This window comes from Pleurodeles waltl, chromosome 5, assembly GCF_031143425.1.
Source record: "Pleurodeles waltl isolate 20211129_DDA chromosome 5, aPleWal1.hap1.20221129, whole genome shotgun sequence".
Classification (NCBI taxonomy): Eukaryota; Metazoa; Chordata; class Amphibia; order Caudata; family Salamandridae; genus Pleurodeles; species Pleurodeles waltl.
In genome coordinates, this window is record NC_090444.1 from 841450928 (window position 1) to 841473593 (window position 22666).

The 22666-nt window shown below is 44.7% G+C and overlaps 1 protein-coding gene and 1 long non-coding RNA gene across 10 annotated transcripts in view; one reads left to right on the forward strand and one right to left on the reverse strand.

Annotated features, from left to right (window-relative positions):
• Positions 1-22666, reverse strand: part of LOC138296083 (zinc finger protein 773-like) — a 464416-nt gene that overhangs the window by 82336 nt on the left and 359414 nt on the right. For 7 of the 9 annotated variants that reach the window (XM_069234910.1, XM_069234906.1, XM_069234905.1 and 4 more), the window contains one exon: positions 22362-22457. The exons of the other annotated variants lie outside the window; for them this stretch is intronic. In XM_069234910.1, coding sequence (XP_069091011.1) covers positions 22362-22457 — 96 coding nt within the window. The remainder of the gene's footprint in view (positions 1-22361; positions 22458-22666) is intronic. 9 annotated transcript variants of the gene reach the window in all.
• Positions 1-22666, forward strand: part of LOC138296084 (uncharacterized) — a 331416-nt gene that overhangs the window by 3891 nt on the left and 304859 nt on the right. The window lies entirely within an intron of this gene.

The following is a 22666-nucleotide window of genomic DNA, read 5'->3' on the forward strand; positions in this document are numbered from 1 at the left end:
TAGGTGCATGCGATAGGGGGGTGTTTTGGCCCCTACCCTTTTCTTGTTATATACAAATGGATTGTATGATTTTTTGGTCGAAAGATTGAAGGACGCTCCCAAAAATCAATAGCAAAAGTATCCCAGTTTTGATCTATGCTGATGACGCAGTTCTTATAGCCCGCACCATGAATGGCCTACGTGTGGCAGTCAAAGCTTACGAAACATTTATGTCAGCTTTAGACTTAGAGGTAAACTGCAGTAAATCACATTTTATGTTTTTTGGGAAGCCACTACGTAGGGTGGGGGCGCTGAAAATAAAAGAACAGGTAATTGGAAAAGTTCAGGATTTCCCCTATTTAGGGGTGAACTTTGATGAAAAGGGTACCTGGAAACCATGTATTTCTAAGAGAGGGAGGTTATTTAACTCCACTGTAGGGGCCACTTTTGAGTTTGCTGCTAGGGTGGGCAATAAACCTATTAAGCACTTACTCGAGGTCTATAGGCATAAATGCCTTCCAGTTCGTATCTATGGAGCCCCACTCTGGGGCTACACAGAAAATAGGGCACCCATGATTAAGGAAAATCGATTTTGCAGACGGTTACTCGGGGTGGGTCAAAATATTCCTGGCTTTTGCCTGCATGTTGAACTGGGACTGGATTTCATAGAAGACGCCTTTAAAATAGCTCCCCTTCTATTGTGGATTTCTATTTGGACCAATGAATTTGCCTCCCTCAACAGGGAAATCCTGCGGGATTGTTTACTTTGTGCTCATGTTAACGAAATTCCCTGGTTGGCTTATATAAGAAAGGTAGCCAGTGTATTGGGACGCTCGGACGTTTTTGACGCACCAGAGTGTTTAACTAGATATGATAAAGGATAACTAGATATGATAAAGGATGGGTGAAGGAGAACTTTTTCAAAATTTTAGGGGTTAAGAGGGAGGAGGTAGAGCTTAGGAAAAAATCAGTGAGGGACTTTATTATGATAAAGATGGGGGTGGGCCCAGAGACCTACCACTTGGAGGTGAAAAACGTATGGGAAAGGACCCTCATTATGAGATTCCGCTTGGGAGTAATCAGAAGTAATTTGTGTTTTCCGTTAGGGCAGTTTGACCAAAATTCTATAAAACTGAGTCCGTGTGACGGAGCATCCCCGCAGACCTTAATTAATTTTATCATGTTTTGTGAGTTTTATACACTTTTTAGGATATGTTACCTAGTACCCCTTTTGAGGGCAGGGGTTTTGTGAAATATCGCCCAGCCTTTATGTGGTTGTGTATGACTTCTTATGTGTTGGTGTGGCAAGGGATAGGCTCCTTTCTAAAGGAAGCTGTGACATGGTGGAATAGTGTTAATTTTTAACTTTTGAGATTTCTCTTTTTTTATCCTTTTATGGAACCATGAAATGAGTAATGTAATTTTGAATGTAATTGTTTTTCTTAATTGTTTTTTTGTAAAATATTTGCGGGAGATGAGGTTGGAGAGTTATGAGATATGTTGCTTATTTGTATGTTTTTATGGTTGAAAATCTTTTAACAGAAAAAAATGATTTGATCTGAGTTAAAAGCTGTTCTAGCACAGGAATTAAATTACCCATGCAAAATGCGCAGACCTTATACTTTTATTGGTGCTTATTGTGTTAATGGAATGTCACAGAAAAAAGAGGCAGAGAAAAAGGTACTTGTAGCAGGACCAAGTTTGGAAGCGAGAAGAGATTATAAACTTTCAGAAATAATGCAGGGAGTCCGTATTAAACGTCCTCTTTTAGAAAAAGAGAAAGGAGGCATGTGCACAAATTATGTATATATGTTGTGGAAGATGGGCCATTCTGTTTAGGGGTATCAAAGTAAAGTAGGAGTTCCACGGAACCAAGCAGCAGTCATAACATCCACTGAGATGCCACAGCCAGCCCAAAAACTAGGTTTCTCGATGGTGAAAAGAGGTATATTTTTAAATAAAGAAATCTAGTCAATTCCCTAGTAGGTTAATAATAAAATGGAGTCCTCTGAAGCCTATTTGATTGGTCCCGTGAAAATGATTTTGTCGGGGGTCAGGAAGATTTTGTTTCATGACTTTAGGATTCAGGAGGTTCAGGAAACTAACCTTTGGTTTACTCAACCCTGCGATTAATAAAAAAGTTCCTGAAGAGGGAAAAGAGGTTGATGGTTCTATTTGTTCTCAGTCTAGTACTGTTTTAAAAGGCATCATGAAAAGATGTGCTTTGATTTAATGCATACCCCTCAGTTTAATGTGTTTTGGGGTATTTATGTGGTTGAGTTTACATAATCTTATTATCGACTGGGCAGGTTTTTATGTGATTGGCAATAAGGACAGTAAAACTGAAATCAGATTATTGTCAGACTAGTTGTATGACAGCATGTGACTCTTTGGAGAACTTTCTTTCTAGCAGAAATTGCTATTAATCCAAATATTGATTTGTGTCTTCTCATTCAGTAATGTACTTGACACGAAAAAAGTCAAATTTGTTACCTCCACCTAGAGGTTATCACTGTAAGATTCATTTGGAACTAGGTGCACCAATACCTTGTGGTCCAGTTTTCTATACAGTTATTTTTTAGATAAAACTCTGGCCAATGGCTTCATCAGGCCGTCACAGACACCTGCCTCTTCTCTGCTATTTTTCTTTCCTAAAAATTGGGATGATTAAAAACATTTATAGATGACAGGGTCCACAGTAGAATAGCTGTGAAGAACTGCTATCCGTTGTCTTTGATATCAATTGTATTAAATCAGATACAAAGCACACAAATATTTATAAAATTAGATCTCAATGGACTCTACCACCTAGTTATAGTCAGAATAGGTGATGAATGGAAGACTGAGTTTTGCATTATGCTTAGGTTGTATGAAGACCATGTTATGCCTTTTGACCACTGCAAAGCACCTGCAGTATTTCAGTAATTTGTTAAAGAAGTGTTGAGAAGATTCAGGCATATGTTTTTGTCTAGTCTACCTGGATGACATTTTGATTTATTAAGACTCTTCAGAAACACACATACAACCTGTTAAAACAACTACTACAAGATCAACATATTTTTGCTAAATATGTATTCCATCCATACAGTTGATTTTTTTAGATACATAATTATACTAAATACACCAAGGGCATTCAGACGGATGAAAAGAAAGCTTCAAGAACCATTCAATGGCTCATACGAACCACAGTTAAAGTTATTAGACTTTTTTGGAGCTTTCCAACTGTTTTAGCAGGAACATTCAACAGTTTCTGGAATTATAAGACCTATCACAATATAATTATGAAGAGTAGCAGTTAAAAGCTATTAATCATGCCTTTAAGCTTCCATAAAAAAAAGTTTTTCTGTTCCTCTTATTGTACAACATCCTATTGTTGAATGAACAAGTCACCTACCTTCAGCAACAAGCTTTCTGGTAAAGACTATCTAGCTGCAGATTCCTCAGTTTGCATATTCCGTAGATGTCAGAATGGATACAGAAACTTTTCAGCAGCACTTCTGGAAAAAGGTAGGTTGGCCCATGCGCCTACACACTGATGGCTTTCAGGAAATTACTCCAGAGCCTTTATAAGCACTACTCCTGTGTGTTGATGGATATTGCTTTCAAAACTGTCCTTGCCCCCAGATGCAGAGCCCCAAAAGTAAATTGTCGTGCCCAGTGTGCAGCTTCCTAGACTTTGGAACTTATTAATGGATAGAGTCCTATTACGGAATGGAGAGAATTGGAGGGTCGGTGAGGACTCTGCATCTAAATAGTCTCTACCAGAAGGAGCTTTACCGAAGGTAAGTAACTTGTTCTTTTAATGGTCACTTCTAGCCTCAGATTCCTCAACTTTTGAATAGATACCAAATCAGTACCTATATGGAGGTGGGTCTGTGAATGGACTCAAACCTGTAGGACCAAGGGGGCAAAATGCTCCTCTTGGTGGCCCTGACTGTCCAGACAGTAATGCTTTGTGAATGTACGGGGGGATGTCCATATAGCTGCCTCGCAGATGTCTAGGACAGGGACTCCATGTGCAAATATACGGGTAGCAGCCTTAGCCGTGGTAGAATGAGCATGCGGTCCTTCCAAAGGCTGCTTTTTAGCCATTGAGTAGCAGATCCAGTAGGAGATGGTTCTCCTCTGCAGAGCCTTGCATTTTTGTGGTTTGGCGAACCTCACAAAGAGCTGATTGTCTACCGGGTGGCATGTAGTACAACCTATGTAGAAACTAAGCGCACTCTTGGGGTCCAAGTAATGCAATCTCTCCTCTTCCTTAGTAGGGTGAGGTAGAACACAGAATGCTGGCAGAGTGATTGACATGGAATGGCATCTCAAGTTGTGGCTGAAAGGATGCCCGAGTCTGCAGAACCAGTGTAGGAAGCTAGCCTGGTTTGTAGAGGGTGTAGGAAAGTACCATCTTGCCTGGCATGTTACCCCCATTTTTACTTGTATGTCAGTTTGTTTTTGCCTGTCTCACTGGGATCCTGCTAGCCAGGACCCCAGTGCTCATAGTTTGTGGCCTGAATGTGTGTCTCTGTGTAGTGACTAACTGTGTCACTGAGGCTCTGCTAATCAGAACCTCAGTGCTTATGGTCTCTCTGCCTTTAAAATTGTCACTGCAGGCTAGTGACCATTTTCACCAATACTAATTGGCACACTGGAACACCCTTATAATTCCCTAGTATATGGTACCTAGGTACCCAGGGTATTGGGGTTCCAGGAGATCCCTATGGGCTGCAGCCTTTCTTTTGCCACCCATAGGGAGCTCAGACAAATCTTACACATGACTGCCACTGCAGCCTGAGTGAAATAACGTCCAAGTTATTTCACAGCCATTTTACACTGCACTTAAGTAACTTATAAGTCACCTATATGTCTAACCCTCACTTGGTGAAGGTTAGGTGCAAAGGTACTAAGTGTGAGGGCGCCCAGGCACTAGCCAAGGTGCCCCCACATAGTTCAGGGCAATTTCCCGGGACTTTGAGAGTGCGGGGACACCATTACACGCGTGCACTACATATAGGTCAATACCTATATGTAGCTTCACAATGGTAACTCCAAACATGGCCATGTAACATGTCTAAGATCATGGAATTGTCCCCCCATGCCAAATCTGGTATTGGGGTGCCAATCCCATGCATCCCCGGGGCTCCACCATGGACCCCGGGTACTGCCAGACCACCTCTCTGGGGTTTTCTCTGTAGCTACCGCTGCTGCCAACCCACAGACAGGGGTCCAGCAGTCTCGTCACTGTGAGAGGAGTCCAAGGGTACCGGTCTTCGAAAGTGCCGGCGTGAGCAGGGGAGTGACTCCGTTACCCCACTGGAGATTTCTTCGGTCCTTCTGGTGCAGGATGAAGACAGGGAGTCCCCAGAGCGTGCACACCGTGGAAACTGTTGCAGTTGCTGGCTGGAGCTGAAGTTGCAGAGGTAAAGTATCCCTTGTGGATACTTTGTTGCTGTTACAACGATTCCTGGAGCAGGCTGTGGTTGATCAGAGGTCAGACGATGAAGTAGTAATTGCAGAGGATTCCTGAAGGAAACTTGCAAGCAGAATCTAGAGAGAACCCACAGGAGAGACCCTAAATAGCCCTGAGAGGGGGATTGGCTACCTTATCAGGTAAGGATCTATCAGGAGCGGTCTCAGACGTCACCTGCTGGCACTGGCCACTCAGAGCCCTTCAGAGTGCCCCCACACCTTGCAAAGCAAGATGACTGAAGTCTGGGAAACACTGGAGGAGCTCTGGGCACCACCCCTAGGGTGGTGATGAACAAGGGAAGGGTCACTCCCCTTTCCTTTGTCCAGTTTCGCGCCAGAGCAGGGGACAAGGGGTCCCTGAACCGGTGTAGACTGGCTTATGCAAGGAGGGCACCATCTGTGCCCCTCAAAGCATTTCCAGAGGCTGGGGGAGGCTACCCCTCCCCAGCCTGTAACACCTATTTCCAAAGGAAGAGGGTGTAACACCCTGCTCTCAGATGAAATGCTTTGTTCTGCCATCCCCGAACTGAGCTGCTCAGACCCCAGGAGGGCAGAACCCTGTCTGTGAGGTGGCAGCAGCTGTAGCTGCAGTGCAAGCCTCAGAGAGCTGGTTTGGCAGTACTGGGGGTCCATAGTGGAGACCACGGGATGCATGGAATTGGCTCCCCAATACCAGATTTGGAATGGGGGGGGCAATTCCATGGTCTTAGACATGTTACATGGCCATATTCGGAGTTACGATTGTGAAGCTACATTTAGGTATTGACCTATATGTAGTGCACGCATATAATGGCGTCCCTGCACTGACAAAGTCCCGGGAAATGGCCCTGAACTATGTGTGGGCACCTTTGCTAGTGCAAGGGTGCCCTCACACTTAGTAACTCTGCACCTAACTTTCAGCAAGTGAAGGTTAGACATATAGATGACTTATAAGTTACTTAAGTGCAGTGAAAATGGCTATGAAATAACATGTGCGTTATTTCACGCAGGCTGCAATGGCAGGCCTGTGGAAGGGTTTGTCTGAGCTCCATATGGGTGGCAAAAGATATGCTGCAGCCCATATGGATCTCCTGGAACCCCAAATCCCTGGGCACCTAGGTACCATATACTAGGGACTTAGAAGCGGGGTCCAGTGTGCCGATTGAAATTGGTAAATTAAGTCACCAGCCTACAGTGACCAATTTAAAAGCAGAGAGAGCATAAGCACTGAGGTTCTGATTAGCAGAGCCTCAGTGACACAGTCAAGCACTATACAGACACACACATTAGGCCATAAACTATTAGCACTGGGGTCCTGATCAGCAGGATCCCAGTGAGACAGGCAAAAACATACTGACATACAGGTAAAAATGGGGGTAACATGCCAAGGAAGATGGTCCTTTCCAACAACCAGTTTGTCAGAGAAGAAGGTGGTATACAGCTGGTGGACACAGAGTGCGTGAAGCTCACTCACATGATGCATCGATGTAATGACAATGAGGAACACTGTGGAGGGTGAGCAGCTGCAAGGGATAGGGATAGCTGTGAAGCGGCTCAAATGGGGTGCACATTTGCAGGGTGAGGATCAAGTTAAGGTCCCACTGCGGCGTGACAAAGGAAGAGGAAGGGAACAATGTTCTAACCCTTTCATAAACCTCATAGCAACAGGAGACTTGAACAAAGAGGCACAGTTTAACTATGGCCAGGGCAAAGCCATGCTGGGAAAATTACATTACAAACAAAACGTCACATAATGTGGTCTGAAGGGGGTCAATCTACAGAGAACCGCACCAAGCCATAAATTTGTCCCAATGATGGGCATAAATAGTTTAGTCAAACGACACCTGGCTGTCAAGGCTACATTAAACGACTCTGAAGAAAGGCTGAATGTGTTCACCGCTGAATCTCCAGACATGAAGATGGAGAGTGCTAAGGCCCAAGTGAAGAACCCAGTACTTCTGCTGAGACAGCGGATCCTCCAGGAGGGGCATTCTGATTGGAGAACAGATACTCAACTCCAGCAGTTCTGGATACCAACCTCTCTGTGCCAATCCAGAGTCACTAGGATGACAGGCATGGTCGGGCCTGATGTTCTTTAGAACTGTGGGCAGGTGTGGTGTCGGCGGAAAGGCATACAGGAGTCCCGAGCTATAATCGAGTCGGAACGTGTCACTGAGCAAGAGACGCCTTGGAAATGTCAACACGCAGAAGTGCTGACATTGCGATTCCTTGGCGGTGGAGAACAGATCAAGCCAAGGTTCTTCTTATCTGCAGAAAATACCTCACACCATCTATGGATGAACCTACCACTCGTGGTTTGCTACGCACTGATGATTGACCTTGTCCACCCTGGCATTCAGCGATCCTGCCAAATGGTTAATCCCTAGGAAGATGCTTGTGTGGTCCAACAATTTCCAGAGGTGCAAGGCCTTCTGACACAGGGTGCGTTGCATCACCTCACCCTGTTTGTAGCAGTACCACATTGTAGTGGCATTGTTTGTTAGCACATATACCAGTCTTCCCTTGATGGATGGAATGAAGGCTTTCAGCACCAAGCGGATGGCTCTCAGCTCCAAAAGGTTGATATAGAGCAAAGACTCTGCCGGAGACCAGGTCTCTGCTCTGCTCTGATCTCCACCTCTCACAGACAGCCAAACCATTCCAAAAGTGATTCATCAGTCACCACTGTCAGCACTGGTTCAGGAAGCGAGAGTGGTCTGACACTGACACAAGAGCGTTCCAGTAACCACCACTGCAGGTCTATTGCAGTCTCCTTTGAAATCTGAAAGTGGTAGGAAAGGTCTCCTTGATGTTGGGCCCACTGAGACTTCAGGTCGCACTGGAGAGCCTGCATACGCCACCTGATGTGCTCGACCAGCTGGATGCAGAAAGCCAACAGTCCCTGCAGCCTCAGAGTTGACCTTACTGAAATCCAGGACTGAGGCTGGAACATCAGGATCATATGAGAGGAAGTTCACTGTAGTCTAGAATTGGTTGACGAGTGCCACAGGCAAGCTCGGCTTCAACAGCAAGTCAGACAGGTTTTGGAAAACTGGCACCCCTAAACTGCAAAGATGTGCTTCTAACACTGCCATCAATTTTGTGAACATCCAAAGGGGCAATGATGAGACCAAAAGGGAGCACAGCAAACTGAAAATGCTGTTGCACCAGAAACCATAGGTAATGCAGGTGGACCGCCAGGACAGGTATATGGAATAGGTGTCTTGCAGGTCTAAAGTTAGCATTGAGTTTCCAGGGTCTAGGACAGAGAAGTCCTGGGCCAGTGTGAGCATTCTGAATTTTTACTTCTGGAGGAAAGGCGTAGAGAAGGCCCAAGTCTAGAATAGGCCAGAGATCACTGTCCTTAAAGGGCACCAGGAAGTAGCAGGAGTAACAGCCATGGCACCCTCTTTGGACAAAAGGGCTTGCACTTCCTGCCGCAAAACTGAAAAATGCTCCTCCATCAGTCGTTGGGGAGATGGTGAATGGTGCAGCACTGTAGAAAGGAAGGGGAGGGCATAGCCATTGCAAACAATTTGCAGGACTGGCCTGTCTTATGTTATGGCCTGCCAGCCTGGCAAGAATGGTTGGATCCTGCTTCCCATGGGGGGCCATGCTCCAATAAGGGCAAGTTAAAGAGGTTTTTGCAGGTGGGGCAGCAGGGGAGTGGGGGTGAGCATCGAGTGAAATGGGCCGGCAGTTGACCTTAGCCGGCAGTTGACCTTGGCAGACCTTGGGGTGCCACACCGCGCTCAGCAAAATGCTGGTAGCCATTCTAGGGTTCATTCAACTGGCAGTATGGGTTACCTCTCCTGAAACCGCAAAAGGAGAGGTAAGACTAATGTGGCTGGCGAGGTGGGGCAGAAATAAACCAGGGAGCGTGCCGTGGCCTGGCTATTCTTGAACCGCTCTCAGAGTGGGCTCTGCCTTGTCCCCAAACAGGCAAGTTTCATCCAACTGTATTTCCATTAGGGACAAATGAACATTACCTGAAAAACCAGTGGACTGTTCGGATTGCCTGCCCAATGGAATCAGTGGTATCAAAGCCACAACAAATTGTGAACTTGGCAGCATCTCAGCCGTCGTGAATGGTCTGGGCAAGGGCAGATTGTAGATCTTTGGGGATACCTGAGAGAACTTGAGCCAACAAGTCCAAAAGGTGTGGGAATAGTGCCCCAGTAGGTAGTTGGCATTCACAGACCTGAGCACCAAGCTGGTGAAAATACTAGTTTTCCAAAGGTTTCAACACATTTGGATTCACTGTCTGGAGGAGTAGTTGGAAACGTGATGGCATTGGTCTTGCTTTTGGGGGCTTGCACCACCAAAATTTCTGGGAGGAGGGGTGCTGAGACAAAAGCAGGATCACTAAGGGCAGGGCACTGGTGTTGCACAATTTGGTGGTTGACTGATGAGCCAGAGCAAGGTTTGTCCCATGCCCCTAATAAGTTGTCTATTAAGGCCTTGTTTAATGGCAGGCGGGCTTAGAAGATGTCAGCCCGATCTGGAGAACTTGAATCAATATGTTAGTCTTTACCTTCAAGGTAGGGAGTTGGACTTTAGCTGCTCTAAGCATTACCATAGCATAGGAGGTGGACTCCTGCAAGTCATCATACCAATTGTCATCTTGACAGGGCAAAGCGATGTCCTTACCCGCGTCATAATCATTGTACGAGTCTGTGCCAAAAAGTGAATGCAGTGTTTTGTTTAGCCTGGCAGGGCAAGCGAAGGAAGTGGCGCACCAGCTTTCATCAGAGGTGTTATTGTATGAGGAAAGACTGGCGCCAACTCGGAGTTAGACACTACTATGGGTAGCTTACCTGGTGTTGACGGATGTGGTCCTGGTGTTGAACTCGGCAACAGGTGTGGACTGTGGCACTGGAGGAGAGGCTAGCTGGTGCTGAGTGCGAACCCGCAGGCAGTCCTCCAAGTGGAAAGCTTCACTGGTCCTTGGGACACAAAGGCACACCATGGGGAGTCAGGAAGAAGCTGGAGCAAGGCTGAGTGGAACTCTTCAATCAGCCGTGGAGTAGTAGACCGCACTGGAAACTTGGGTTGTGCCACAACCAGTTGCAGGATTGGCTCTGAAGCTGGTCAACTCTGAAAGCAAGATCTAGATCCATGGTGCCTCACCAGCACCTCCTCAGGCAAATTGCAAGAGGCGGCCGAGTCCCACTTTGATTTCCTATGCTTCTACATTCCGGAGGACAAGGATAAGGATAGTTACAAAGACTGGCCTCAAGACGAGTTTTGGACTTGAACCGTGACTTACAGTGGCCTCAGCAAAGAGTCTTCCTATGCTTGGTGACAAAGTTTCTCCATGCAGTCCTGGATGGCCTTCATTGACGCACAGTCATTGCTCGCCTAGGAGTTCTGGCTTGATCCTAGGAACACCTTATGTGGATATTTCACAGTCATTTGCTTGCAGTGCTACATAAAGCAATTAAACCTGTCATTTAATGGGGAGACGTCCCTTGCACACTGTAGAAACTTTGAAAAAATACTGAAGCAAAGTGTCACTGAGAGACAAGAGAGAGATCCGGATCTGTGTCAGGAGACGTGGAAAGAAAGGAACTGACAGCACTCAAGAGTGGTGCCTTTAGAGGTTCCGCACATCATGTTGTCACAGAATGGCGTCTTGCAGACCTGCATGTTTCCACCTACCAGTACGCACAGTTACTGCTGAAAAGTTTCTGGTTACAGTCTGATACCTGTGGAATATTCAAAAGGTAATGAATCTGTGGCTACAAGTATCTAACAGAAATTCATTTTGTGATAAAAAAGGATGCTACCTATCATACTCTGGGTGTGTTTTATCTCACAGAAATCAAAATGTTGACAAGTTTCTTTTTTCTAAATCAGAAGAATTAAAGCATGCAATCACAGCTAAGGAACTTGTGGATAGTAAGAGATCTTTATAAGACCTGAGACATTATTTGTTGGGGAAGGGGCAAACACACTATATAAATATATACAGACCAACCACAGGAAGTTAGAGTTCCTAAAATCAGCTACAGCACTGACTCAGAGGCAAGTAAGATCAGACGTGTTCTTTTCAGTGATTTGGTATTAAATTATAGATCAGGTCCTAATAATTATAAAGCTTATGTAATATCTTGACAGAATCAACATGAATATGAGAATAAGCTGAATAGTAGTCCACCATTAAGTGTGTTGTCCACACCCAAAGATTCATTCTACTGCTTTGATTATTGTGGAATGATTATTGACAAAACAATTATAGAAACTAAATTTGTAGTAGAGACTTGGTTAATAGTAAGGTACTATTGTATGTGATATATGACATGTAACAATATGTAAAATAAATTGCCATAAAACGTAGAAGAAGAAACAATGTTAAAAAGTGGACAAATAAAAAATGATGCTTATGGAACTGTAGAAAGTTAAACTCAAATAGCAGATAATCACAATTTTTTCATTAACATACTGTATATGGTAACTAACAGCATGTTACGGACTGAAATAATTAATCTTGCATCCTATTCATATATTTATAAAGTACTAAGGTTGCTCCGAAGGCACAATATCACGGATTGTCTAATAAGGTGCAAACTATTAAACAGCAGCATGTTGTGGATTTTTGAGTTTGTCATGAATCGTATTGCTATACCTGGCAAATTTGATAATTAATAATCCTTCAGTATGGTTAAAGCAATGTAACACTACCTCTTTGCATGCTAGTACTCCGCATGTCCTGAGTGCTGCAATTAAAAGCATTCTCCGATCCCAAGCAAATTTTGGACAGTGTTAAATCTGGCATCCTTGGCGTGGTTTTTGCCCTCTGACCTCCTATTTTTCTGACCTATTTTTGCTGGCCTTAAGGAATCTGTGCACTTTACCACTGCTGAACAGTGCCGAAGTGCAGTTGCTTTGTCCTCTAAAACAAGGTTACAATGGCTTCTTCATAACTGACATATTTAATTTACTTGTAAGTCCTTAGTAAAGTGTGCTATATGTGCCCAGGGCCTGTATATTAAATGTTACTAAAGAGCCTGCAGTACTGAATGTGCCACCCACTACAGTAGCCTTTCAAATATCTCAGGCCTGCCACTGAAGAGCCTGTGTGTGCAGTTTTAAACTGACATTTCAACGTGGTGCATGCACCCGCTTGCCAGGCCCAAACCTTCCGTTTTATTACATGTAAGACACCCCTAAGGTAGGTCCTGGCCAGCCAAAAGGGCAAGGTGCAGTGTATTTAAAAAGTTGGACATGTACTTTAAAGTTTAACATGTCCCGATAGCGAAAAACTCGTTTTTCACTATTCCAAGGACTATCTCTCCCACAGGACAGCATTGGGATTACCTTAAAACATATTTTAAGTATAATTTTCAATTGGGACAAGATAGGTATATGGAGTTTGTTGTCTCTGGACTCACAACTTAAAATCACAACTTATAGTGAAGTCGAATTTAAATTGATAAGTCTTCAAATGCCACTTTTCAGAAAGTTGGCATTTTCTTACCTTAAACCACTCTGTGCCTTAAACTTGTCTGTGAATACAAGTCTGGGTTAGGATGGTGGGTGACAGCTACACTTTGTGTATTCCCTCTAGACAGCTACTAATGCAGGACACTGAACTGCATTTGCATTCATCTGCACACTGAGGGGTCTTCCTGGGCAGAGGGAAGGGGAGGGCCTGATACACTTCAATGGTGGTGTCCTGTTTCAACACAAAAAACTGCTTACCCGCCACAAATGGCCTGGCAGACAGGGTTGGGATCAAAGGGACCCTTGTGCATTCCAGAGAACCCGTTTGAAGTCTCCCCCACATCAAATGCTTTTTTTGTGTATAAGTACTGGACACCATACCCCTAAAAATCAGTTCACTTCAGGGTCCTTGGAAGACTCTGCAACTATGAGAAGTTGTGCTGCCAAGAGCGACTGCCATATAGCCACTTGCTTCGCTGTATTGGCCTGCTACTCTCTGCTTGCTGTGTTGCCAGGAGGGACAGCCATTTAGCTCTTGCTTCACTGTGTTGGTCTGCTGCATTCTACTTGCTGTATTGCAAGGAGGGACCGCCACTTAGCTCTAGCTTTGCTGTGTTGGCCTGCTGCACTGTACTTGCTGTGCTGACAGGAGGGACTCTCACTTAGCACTGGGCTCTGTTATACTGGCCTGTTGCCTCCGTGGGGAAGGACTGACCCTGACCGCTGCACCCTCTATTCTCCCCAGCGTTGCCTCAGGGACCTCAAGGACAAACCATGACGACTGCACTGAAGCACTGAATAAGACTGAAGTGGCTGTGCAGCGAGACGCAGTGCGGCCTGCCACAACGACAGTGCTAGAGCGCTGAATAAAGACCTAGTACTTGCTGCTCACTTTCCCACCTTTGGGAGCTCGCCTGGAGAAGTAACATCATCAACAACCTTCGTGGCGACCCAGCGGTACCTGCTTCAGGCTGCCAGGTGCGTCCTGATCTTCCCCGTCACAGGCCCTAGGATCCCCCAGTGCCACCATGCCCTAGACCTGCCTCTCATTGGAACGTCATGCCCCCGATCGGCATTTCACCAGGGAGCTGTGTTTTCAACTGCCTTGCCCTCTATCAGCATGAGCCCAGGGTGCGAGGCTCACCATAACTCAACGCTGGACCTGGGATGTCTTTGCTCTTGACTCAGCAGGCCCCATGTGCGAGAGACGAGACCCAGCGCAGCTGCCCTTACCTTGAAAGCCGCCGGAGACCACGCAGACAGCTCCTGACTCTGGGGAAGCCCCAGAGCTGTTGAGAGACTCGCAACTGCGCTCCACAAGCCGCCTGTGAAACATTACTGCAACTCCCATAAAGGGAGCGCCCACACATTTTCCTTTGAGGTCTATTTCTTGTTTCACTGAATGAAACGCTGCCTCACACTGCTAGTTTTGGCACTACTGGACTGAAAATATTCCTCTGACATAGTTGAGAGTTACCTTAAAATTACAAAAGGAATTAGTTCTACCTATGAGTTAAATTATTCTCCATGACATAACTCTGGATTGTTAATTATATTTTTGTTGTTTTGGTCTTGTTTCAATAAGATAAATATTATCTGTTTTTCTAACCTAGTGTAGTCCTTTTTGTGGTGCCTTTCACTGTGTTACTGTAAATAAGTATTGCACAAGTACTTCGCACATTGCCTTCTCGGTTAAGCCTGCCTGCCTGCTCTGTGCCAAGCTACCAGAGGGTGAACACAGAGTAATTCAGCTTGTGTATCTGACTTGCCCTGACTAGGATTGGGGTGGCTACTTGAACAGGGTGCATACCTCTGCCAACTAAAGACTTAGGTGGTCATTATGACCCTTGCGGTTTCACCGGCAACAGGCTGGTGGTGAAGACTGCCACATCTCCACTCAAACTGCCATGGCGGTCGGACCCGCTCACCTCCGGAGGTCCACAGAAGACTGGTGGTGGTATTTGGAGCCGCCTTTCCACCAGGATTTCCGCTGCGGTAGCACCGCCACGAAAATCCTGGCAGAAAGGCTATTGGTGACAGGGAATTTCTTCCTTGTCACCTGTAGACAACTGCACCCCACCCCCCAGCAAGCACAAAACCCCCTTCCAGGTACAACGCTCCCCTCCCGGCATACATGCACACGCACACAGATACACGCATTCACTCACACCCATCCATACTCGCATTCACCTCAGCACTCATACACGCATTTAACCACGCATTCACACACCAATTCAAACATGCATATACACACCCATACAAACATGCATGCACACACCCATTCAAACACACATGCACACACCCAAACACACATGCACACACCCAAACACACATGCACACACCCATTCAAACATGCATGCACACTCCCAATTAAATACGCATACACACACCCATACATACACGCATCCACACACTCAAACACGCATACACACACACAAACACCCACTCATACACAACACCCCCCAAACCCTGTCCCTCCTCCCCTGTCGGACCATCAACTTACCTCGTCCAGGGAGGAGGTCATCAGGCAGGGAAGTGGAGCTTCCACCTCCGGCAGGGCCCCGCCATCAGGACACTGCCATGCTGTATTATTGCATATAATACGGCGGCCAGTGTCCTTCTGGTGGGGCGGGCCGGTGGTGGAACCACCCATGCGCCTCCGCCCGCCAGCACAACTACTGCTGGATTTCCACCCAAAGTGTGGCGGAAATTCAGCAGTACCTGTAATATGGTGGGCGGAAGACCGCCAGCACTGGCCATCTTACGGTGCCTGTGGTTTTGGCAGTCTTCCTTAATAATGAGAGCCTTAGTCTGATGCTGTTAGAAATTAAGGTGGTTATTATGACTTTGGCGGTCGTCCTTGGAGACTGCCAAAGCTGCGGGGGTGCCAGAACACCACCAGTGCTGGCGGTCTTCAGCCCACTATATTAAGGGTACTGCAGGATGTCCGCCACACTTTGAGCGGAACACCCAAAAAAAACATCATGTCCTCTTAAGAAAGGGAAAAAGTATCATATACCCTTTTAAATAAACATTTATACATTATTTCCAGTCCCCAGATTTCCATACGGATGGGAAATATCAGAGTCCCAAAGCATCACAGAGAGATCAAAGGGGGTGCTGAAGTTTCACTTGTTAGATCATGCTATTTGTGATGTACTGATAATCTGAAGTATGAAGCCTCTAAATGTAATCTGAGGGTTTGTATTTTCCCAGGTGCCTTTGGGATAGGATTGTGTTTGGGTTACACATTCTGTCTTGCCTTTATCTCCAATCTCACTTCTGAAATTCCTTACTGCCAGGCTCTCTGACACAGACCCATGAGTGCCTTTGCCATTATAAGGTGGATTCCCCCCATGTCTACTGTACGCACTCACATCAGAACTACGTATATGCAAATTCAAATGCATCATTCCACTGTACAAATGGATTTCATGTGGAGCAGCTGGAGATTCCCGGTGATGATGCAGAGCTTTGCAGCAATGAGGACCCCCCTCACCTGTCATTTGTTTAACCAATAAGTTACACAACTTTGCTGCTTTACAGATGACCTTTAGGTTCAGATCTTTAACAAACTATATTTTGGAGAGGTGCTCAGAACAATACTCTTCCCAATAACAGTTGGGGACAACTCTATGCACCTTACCTTTTCCTATTCTCCTCTGATGAAAGAAAGTTGTTGAACCTACACAACAGAATTAACAATCCAAGATGGACCCTTGCCCCTGTATTGGGTCATTTCCCTTTGTGCTTAGTCTGTAAACCAGATAATCTCTAAACATATTTCCTTTGCAGGGTATAAGATATAAACTAAGTGTACTGTTTAGCAATCATATCACATCATAATCCTCTTAAATTGTGATATCCAGAGGTACAGACAATACACATTACTGATTTTCCTGGAAGAGCTGCCTAGAACATCCCAAACATAATTCAGTTGCATTGTACAATACTGCCAAAGGAAGCGTTTTCTTGTTTCTTACAGAATATTCTACAGCTTCCCCCACAGTGTCTCTCATTGTGGATTTTAAGTTGTCAGGGGAGTATACTAAGCATCAGGGACGGAGTTCTTCGCCATTATCTCCTGCATCTTTTACTGGGTCTGCTTGGTCTGTTTCGTCCCCTTCACCTTTCTCATCCTTGGCCTCCCTGGATTACGGTGGGGATGATCTGGGGATTCCCTCTGGTACTGCTTCTAGAGGGGAAATATATTTTGAAAGAGGACCTAGAGCCGGTGGTTTCATACTTGTCTTCTAAACCTTGGTTTCTGGCAGATATAGAACAGCCCAGTACCATTGGTGAATGGTTTTGTCAGTTTCATCTACTCTTAAACTTCCTGTCATTCCTGAGATTCAGTTTTTACAATGTGAATGGAGAGATCCTGATAGTCAGCACCTCGATTTATGGGAAGGCTATATCCTTTGTCTAAGAGAGAGACTGAATTGCCTCAAGTACTATCTTTAGATCCCTTGACTGCCAACCTTACTGGGCAACCATCTCTGCTGTCAGAAGATGTAACCTTGAGTGACCAGTGGATAGAAGGTTGAAGTTGATTTGAAAAGAGCTCTTGCTGGCCTCAGCTTTTCCTTGCAGTCATAGATTTATGGTGAAAATGCATCTCACTGCTTAGTCAAGGATTGCCAGGCTCTTTCCTTTGCTATTCAAGAAGGTGATGATTTTTCCGAGTTGTTGAGTTGGATGGAGGCACAGGCTAAATTCCTTTCAGATATAGCATTCCATACTCTTCGGGCTTCTGCTATGACCTCTGCAAGTTCTGTTGCTGCAAGGAACCATCTTCACTTGAGGGGTTAGAAAGTGGAGTTGACACAAATTAATTGTTGGTTGAGTATGTTTTTTGGTGGAAGTAGACTTTTTGTGGATGACTTAGTGGAGTTACTTAAAAAGTATTTCAGGAGCCAGAAGCATGTTTAATATGTTTGTCACAAACAGAAGTCTTAGGAGTGCAGCAAGAGAAAGGCTGATCAGTAAAGAAGGGGAAGAACCGATTTCAAACAGAGTAGTTCCAGGCTTCAACGAAAATCTTTTCAGCTAGGAAGTTCTGCTTGTCAATCTGGTGGTAAAGGTGGCTCAAAACAGGCTTCCTGAATAGTTTAAGCTCTTTCTCTTGCTGGTGGGGAGTCGTCTGTTACAGTTCCAGGAAGTATGTTGAACTTCGATTACCGACAGCTAGGTCATTCAGGTTGTTTCTCAGGGTTACAATCTAGGGGTTTCCTCAGAGTTTAAGGAACCTCATTTCATTCAGACTCAATAGCCTCAAGAGACTGGCCTTGGAACAAAGTATCACCTCTCAGGTACTCAAACAGGCCTTAATCAGCGTCCTATCTTAGGAGAGACGTAGCAGGTGTTATTCTTGTGTGTTTCTGGTCCAAAAGGTCTCTGAAGATTATCGGATCATCATAGGCCTGCTCTTCCTAAACTGATTCATCCAGGCCATACACTTCAAGATGAATACCTTGCAGCAGGTTATCCATTTGATTTCCCCAGGAGATTTTCTAGTGAAAATCGATCCCCAAGATATGTACCTCCATATATCTGGGGCTCCTTCCTCTCAATGGTTTCTCAGATTTTCAGTGGGGTTCCAGAATAGGCAGTTCCGGGTACTCCTGTTTGGATTAAACATCTCCCCTCAGGTCTTTACAAAGTTACTGGCTCTGGCAAAGGGTCTCCTGCATTCTTGGGAGTCATGATCCATTCCTGTCTGGACAATCTGCTCATTCAGGCACCCTAGCAGCATAAGGCTCGGACAGATACTTCCAGTACAGTCTCAACTTTAGAGAAATTTGGTTTCCAGATCAATTTATCAAAGTCCTTTCTGGTCCTTTCTCAGAGACTGGAATATATAGGAGCAGTTTTTGACAAGGCACAGGTCACGGTCTCTATTCCCAAAGCCAGACGCATCAAGCTGAGACTGTCAATTCTGCACCTTTATGAGTCAGGAAGGCTTCTGCATGAATTTGGTTACAGCTTCAGGGGCAGTTGGAAGGCCAGGACTTTTTGAACAAAGTCTCTCTCACAAGTGGTATGGTTATTCACAATTCTGTCTCTTCCTTCTTTTTAGGCAGCAACTTTGGAAGTCATACTTTGGGCTTGCCTTCACAAACATCAGGTGGTTCAACAAATCTTGCTCCACTGGACACCAGCCCAGGCCGATAATGCACAGATTCTTGTGTCAGCATTGATCACATGGGAACTCTCTTAGTGGTTGCATCCTCCATCTCTGGGGACGGATTCCCCTCTTTGCTATCTGGACCCCTTGATACTATTCACAGATGCCAACAATTTGGACTGTGGGGCTGTGTTTTGGGGGAGGGGAACTGGGTCACACAGCTCAGGGTCTTTAGACTGTGCCAGACAGTATGAGGTCATCAAACTAAAAAGAACTGAGGCGGGTCTGGAACAGCCTGCTTACCTTCTCAGGGAGGGGCAATGAGAGGTCCCCTATGTGGTAGTCCACATCGAAAACAGGGTGGTGATGTCAGACATCAATCACCAATCTGGCAGCGGCTCCCCTTCTCCCAACAACCTCATTTGTTCCTGGGCAGACACCAACCTAATGGGGTTGAAGGCCATCCATAATCAAGGGGTGATGACTTGTCAGGCAGATAATTTGAGTCGAGGATTCCCACCCTCTCAAGAGTTTGTTATAGCTCCTCAGGTGTTCTCCCAGATTAGCAGTCGTTGGGTGTTTCTAGTGGCGAATCTTTTTTTGCCCCTTCTCTAAACTCAAAGCTTCTCTTTTTCAAAAGGGTCCTTTCTCAGGGTGCTCTGAGCACCAAAGAGCTCACAAGCCCTGGACCACCAATTCTCCACTATGCATTTCCTCCAATATCATTGATTCCGTGTTTTTTAGCTTGCCTATTCCGGGAGCAAGCAGAGGTTGTGTTGGTGCTTCCTTTGTGGGTTCCGAGACCTTGGTTCCCTCTTCTCAAGCTGTTACCTCTGGAAAGGGAAAGGCTCCTTTCCACTGGATCCATCTCCCAAGTCAATTCCTGTTCCTCTATTACATATTCTAGCCAAACTAAGACTTTCGATTAGGAGATTGAGAGGGAAAGTGTCTTAAGTAAGAATCTGTTATTGTCTGTAATCTGTTCTCTTCAGTCCTCTTGACGAGCTTCCACAAATAAGCTTATGAATATCAATGGAGTTCCTTTGATAGATGGTGCAGAGAGAGGTCTTTGTCTCCTGCTTCTGCTCCTACTACTGAATTCTTTCAATTCATTCAGGAGGGGCTAGAAAAGGGCCTCTCTCTTGCTACTCTTAAGCTTCAATGGTTCTCCATTAAGACCTGTTGTGCTCCCTGGGGCAATCTGTCTTCTGTTGAACGCATGGCCTCTAAGCTCTTTAAGGGATTTCAGCCCCTGAGACCTATAATACATACCTCTTTTTCTTGGTGGGAAAATCTTTTGGTCCTTTCTCACCTTAAGGAGTCCCCTTATGAACCATTGGGGTCTGTTTCTCAAATTCCTTAATTTGAAGTGCTGCTTTCTTGGTGGACATTACCATGGCGAGGTGTTTGGGAGAACTAAATAACATGGTTGGTCGCATCCATATTTGTGAATTTTTGACGACAGTAGTTCTTTAGCTTGACCCCAAGTTCTTACCGAAGGTCAAATCCAGTTTTCACGTGACCTGGAGATTGAGCAAAAGCAGGAAGAGTCTGATCCTGACCCTTCTCTGCCTCTGTTGGATGTGATCTGTGCTCTGATGATCTATCTCTTGACATCTTTGGGGTTTAAGCAGCTAGATAGCCTTTTTTTTAATTAATTCTGGTCCAGTGAAGAAGGGTGAGAAGCCATCTTCCTCTACCTTGCCCCTTTGGTTGAAGAAGGTAATTTTCTCAGCTTATCTAGCTCAAGGTAGAGAAATTCCTGTAGGGATCAAAGCACACTTTACTAGAGATATGACATCCACTTGGGCAGAAAGGTCTGATGTTTCCCTTAAAGGCATCTGCAGAGCTGCCATTTGGTCTTCACTATCCACTTTTATTTCCCTTTGTAGGTTACATACAGCACAGGGGTCTGAATTGTGCTTTGCCTCAGCGATCTCGATGGCTACAAAATCTTCTTCAAAGTTTTTCCTTTTTGGTCCCCATGCTCCATCCATTTGATTCTTTATATCCTTAGGATGTCTTAGTGGGTGCTGAGATTTTTTTATTGGCAGTTATTTCTGCTCCTGCTCTGAAGAATTGATAAAGAATTTCTTCTTGCAGTTGCGCATTCCCATGCATTTTTTCCTGGGCTGCTGAAAAAGGTTTTTGCTTTCGCATTCCTCCACCAAATCTGGAATGGGACAAAGACTAGAAGAAGAGGAGTTATTGCTCCTATTGCTTACCATTAATCTTCATTACTCTGATTCTTTCTTGCTTGTCCCAGTCCTTACGTCCTTCCCTCCCTGTTGTTTTATCAGCTTGTAGTTTGAGTCTTCATATTAAACAGGACGTGCAAAGGGAAGGTGTGGGTCTAAATGGATCTTTTGGCTTTGTCCCTTTCACAGAAAGGGAACAAAAAGCTTTACAGTAGTGGACAGAACGAGTGAGGGGGCAGATTCACTCCACCTAGTCAGGAATGGGACGAGTAAGGAATCATTGGAGTAATGAAGATTACCAGAAAGTATCTGAGCATTACAGCAGCAGCTCAAATCTACTTTCAGTCCCTCTTGAAGCATTTCTAAGAGCCACCTCAAATGGTGCCACCTTCAGTCCTTTAGCTGGGTTATAGCTTTGGCTTATTATTCAAGTTTTGTCTAAAGTAGTGGACATTAGTGGTGAGAGAATCAGTCTCAATACCCCTTTTCCCATCTTTTCTTTAGTTTCTTCATGGAATATTAGAGATCTATGCTTAAATATCTATTAAAAATATCAATTTCTCAAGAGGTTCTCTTAGTAGTCATCCATTTAATTTGAGAAAAAACATGCATATTCAAGTGCACTTGATTGAAAAAGCTGTGCCTGTCCTCCAAACATAGTCGTAAAAATATTAAGATAAGGAAATGCAAGATAACTTTACAGCAACATCTGATCAAGAACAGTATGTCACACCTCAAGTTTAGATATACATATTTGTGGAAATAATTATGTTTGTTGTACAAAGAACACAAACAGTACTCAAACACACTCCTTGTTAAATTGCTCTGTATGTCTCACATGATGTTCTTGTTTGATACCAGACCCCTGGTACTTAGTACTTCCCAAATATGAAGGCTTTACAACTCAAAACCCTGCCACTTAGAAAGAAAGGTAATACAAATAACACCAAAAAAAAATCTAAGACAAAGATTTCAGATTAGAAGATGAATAAACTCTGAAATGCCTAAACTAAATGTATATCTTACTTAGCTATCCACCCAAATGTATTCTGTAAATAGTTTCATTTAAAATTAGTCAAAGGTAATGGGGACCCCTGAACCACAGGACATTCAGATGTAACCCAAATATCTCCCTGAACGTCTTCCACAACAGAGTATTTTTTTCTCACCTGTAGTTATTCCTTCCAACTCTTGCTCCTTTTCAAAATAGGTTTCTTCTTCGTATTTAAGATTTAGAGAAAACACTGACGTGATTACAGGACTTTCTGTAATTAATATGCAAGATAGTTACTTTTATTGTGACAGTTATGTTTAAGTCTGCGTTCTCTTTCACATCTATGTTAGTACTCTGCCACGCTGTGGCAGACACAGTAACTGTTTTTTTTAATCAATTAAAATTGAACTGTGCTTGGCGTTGCTTTAAGGTCGTCGGGAGCACATTAGTAAAGTTGTAGACTAACCCTAACAGAGTCAC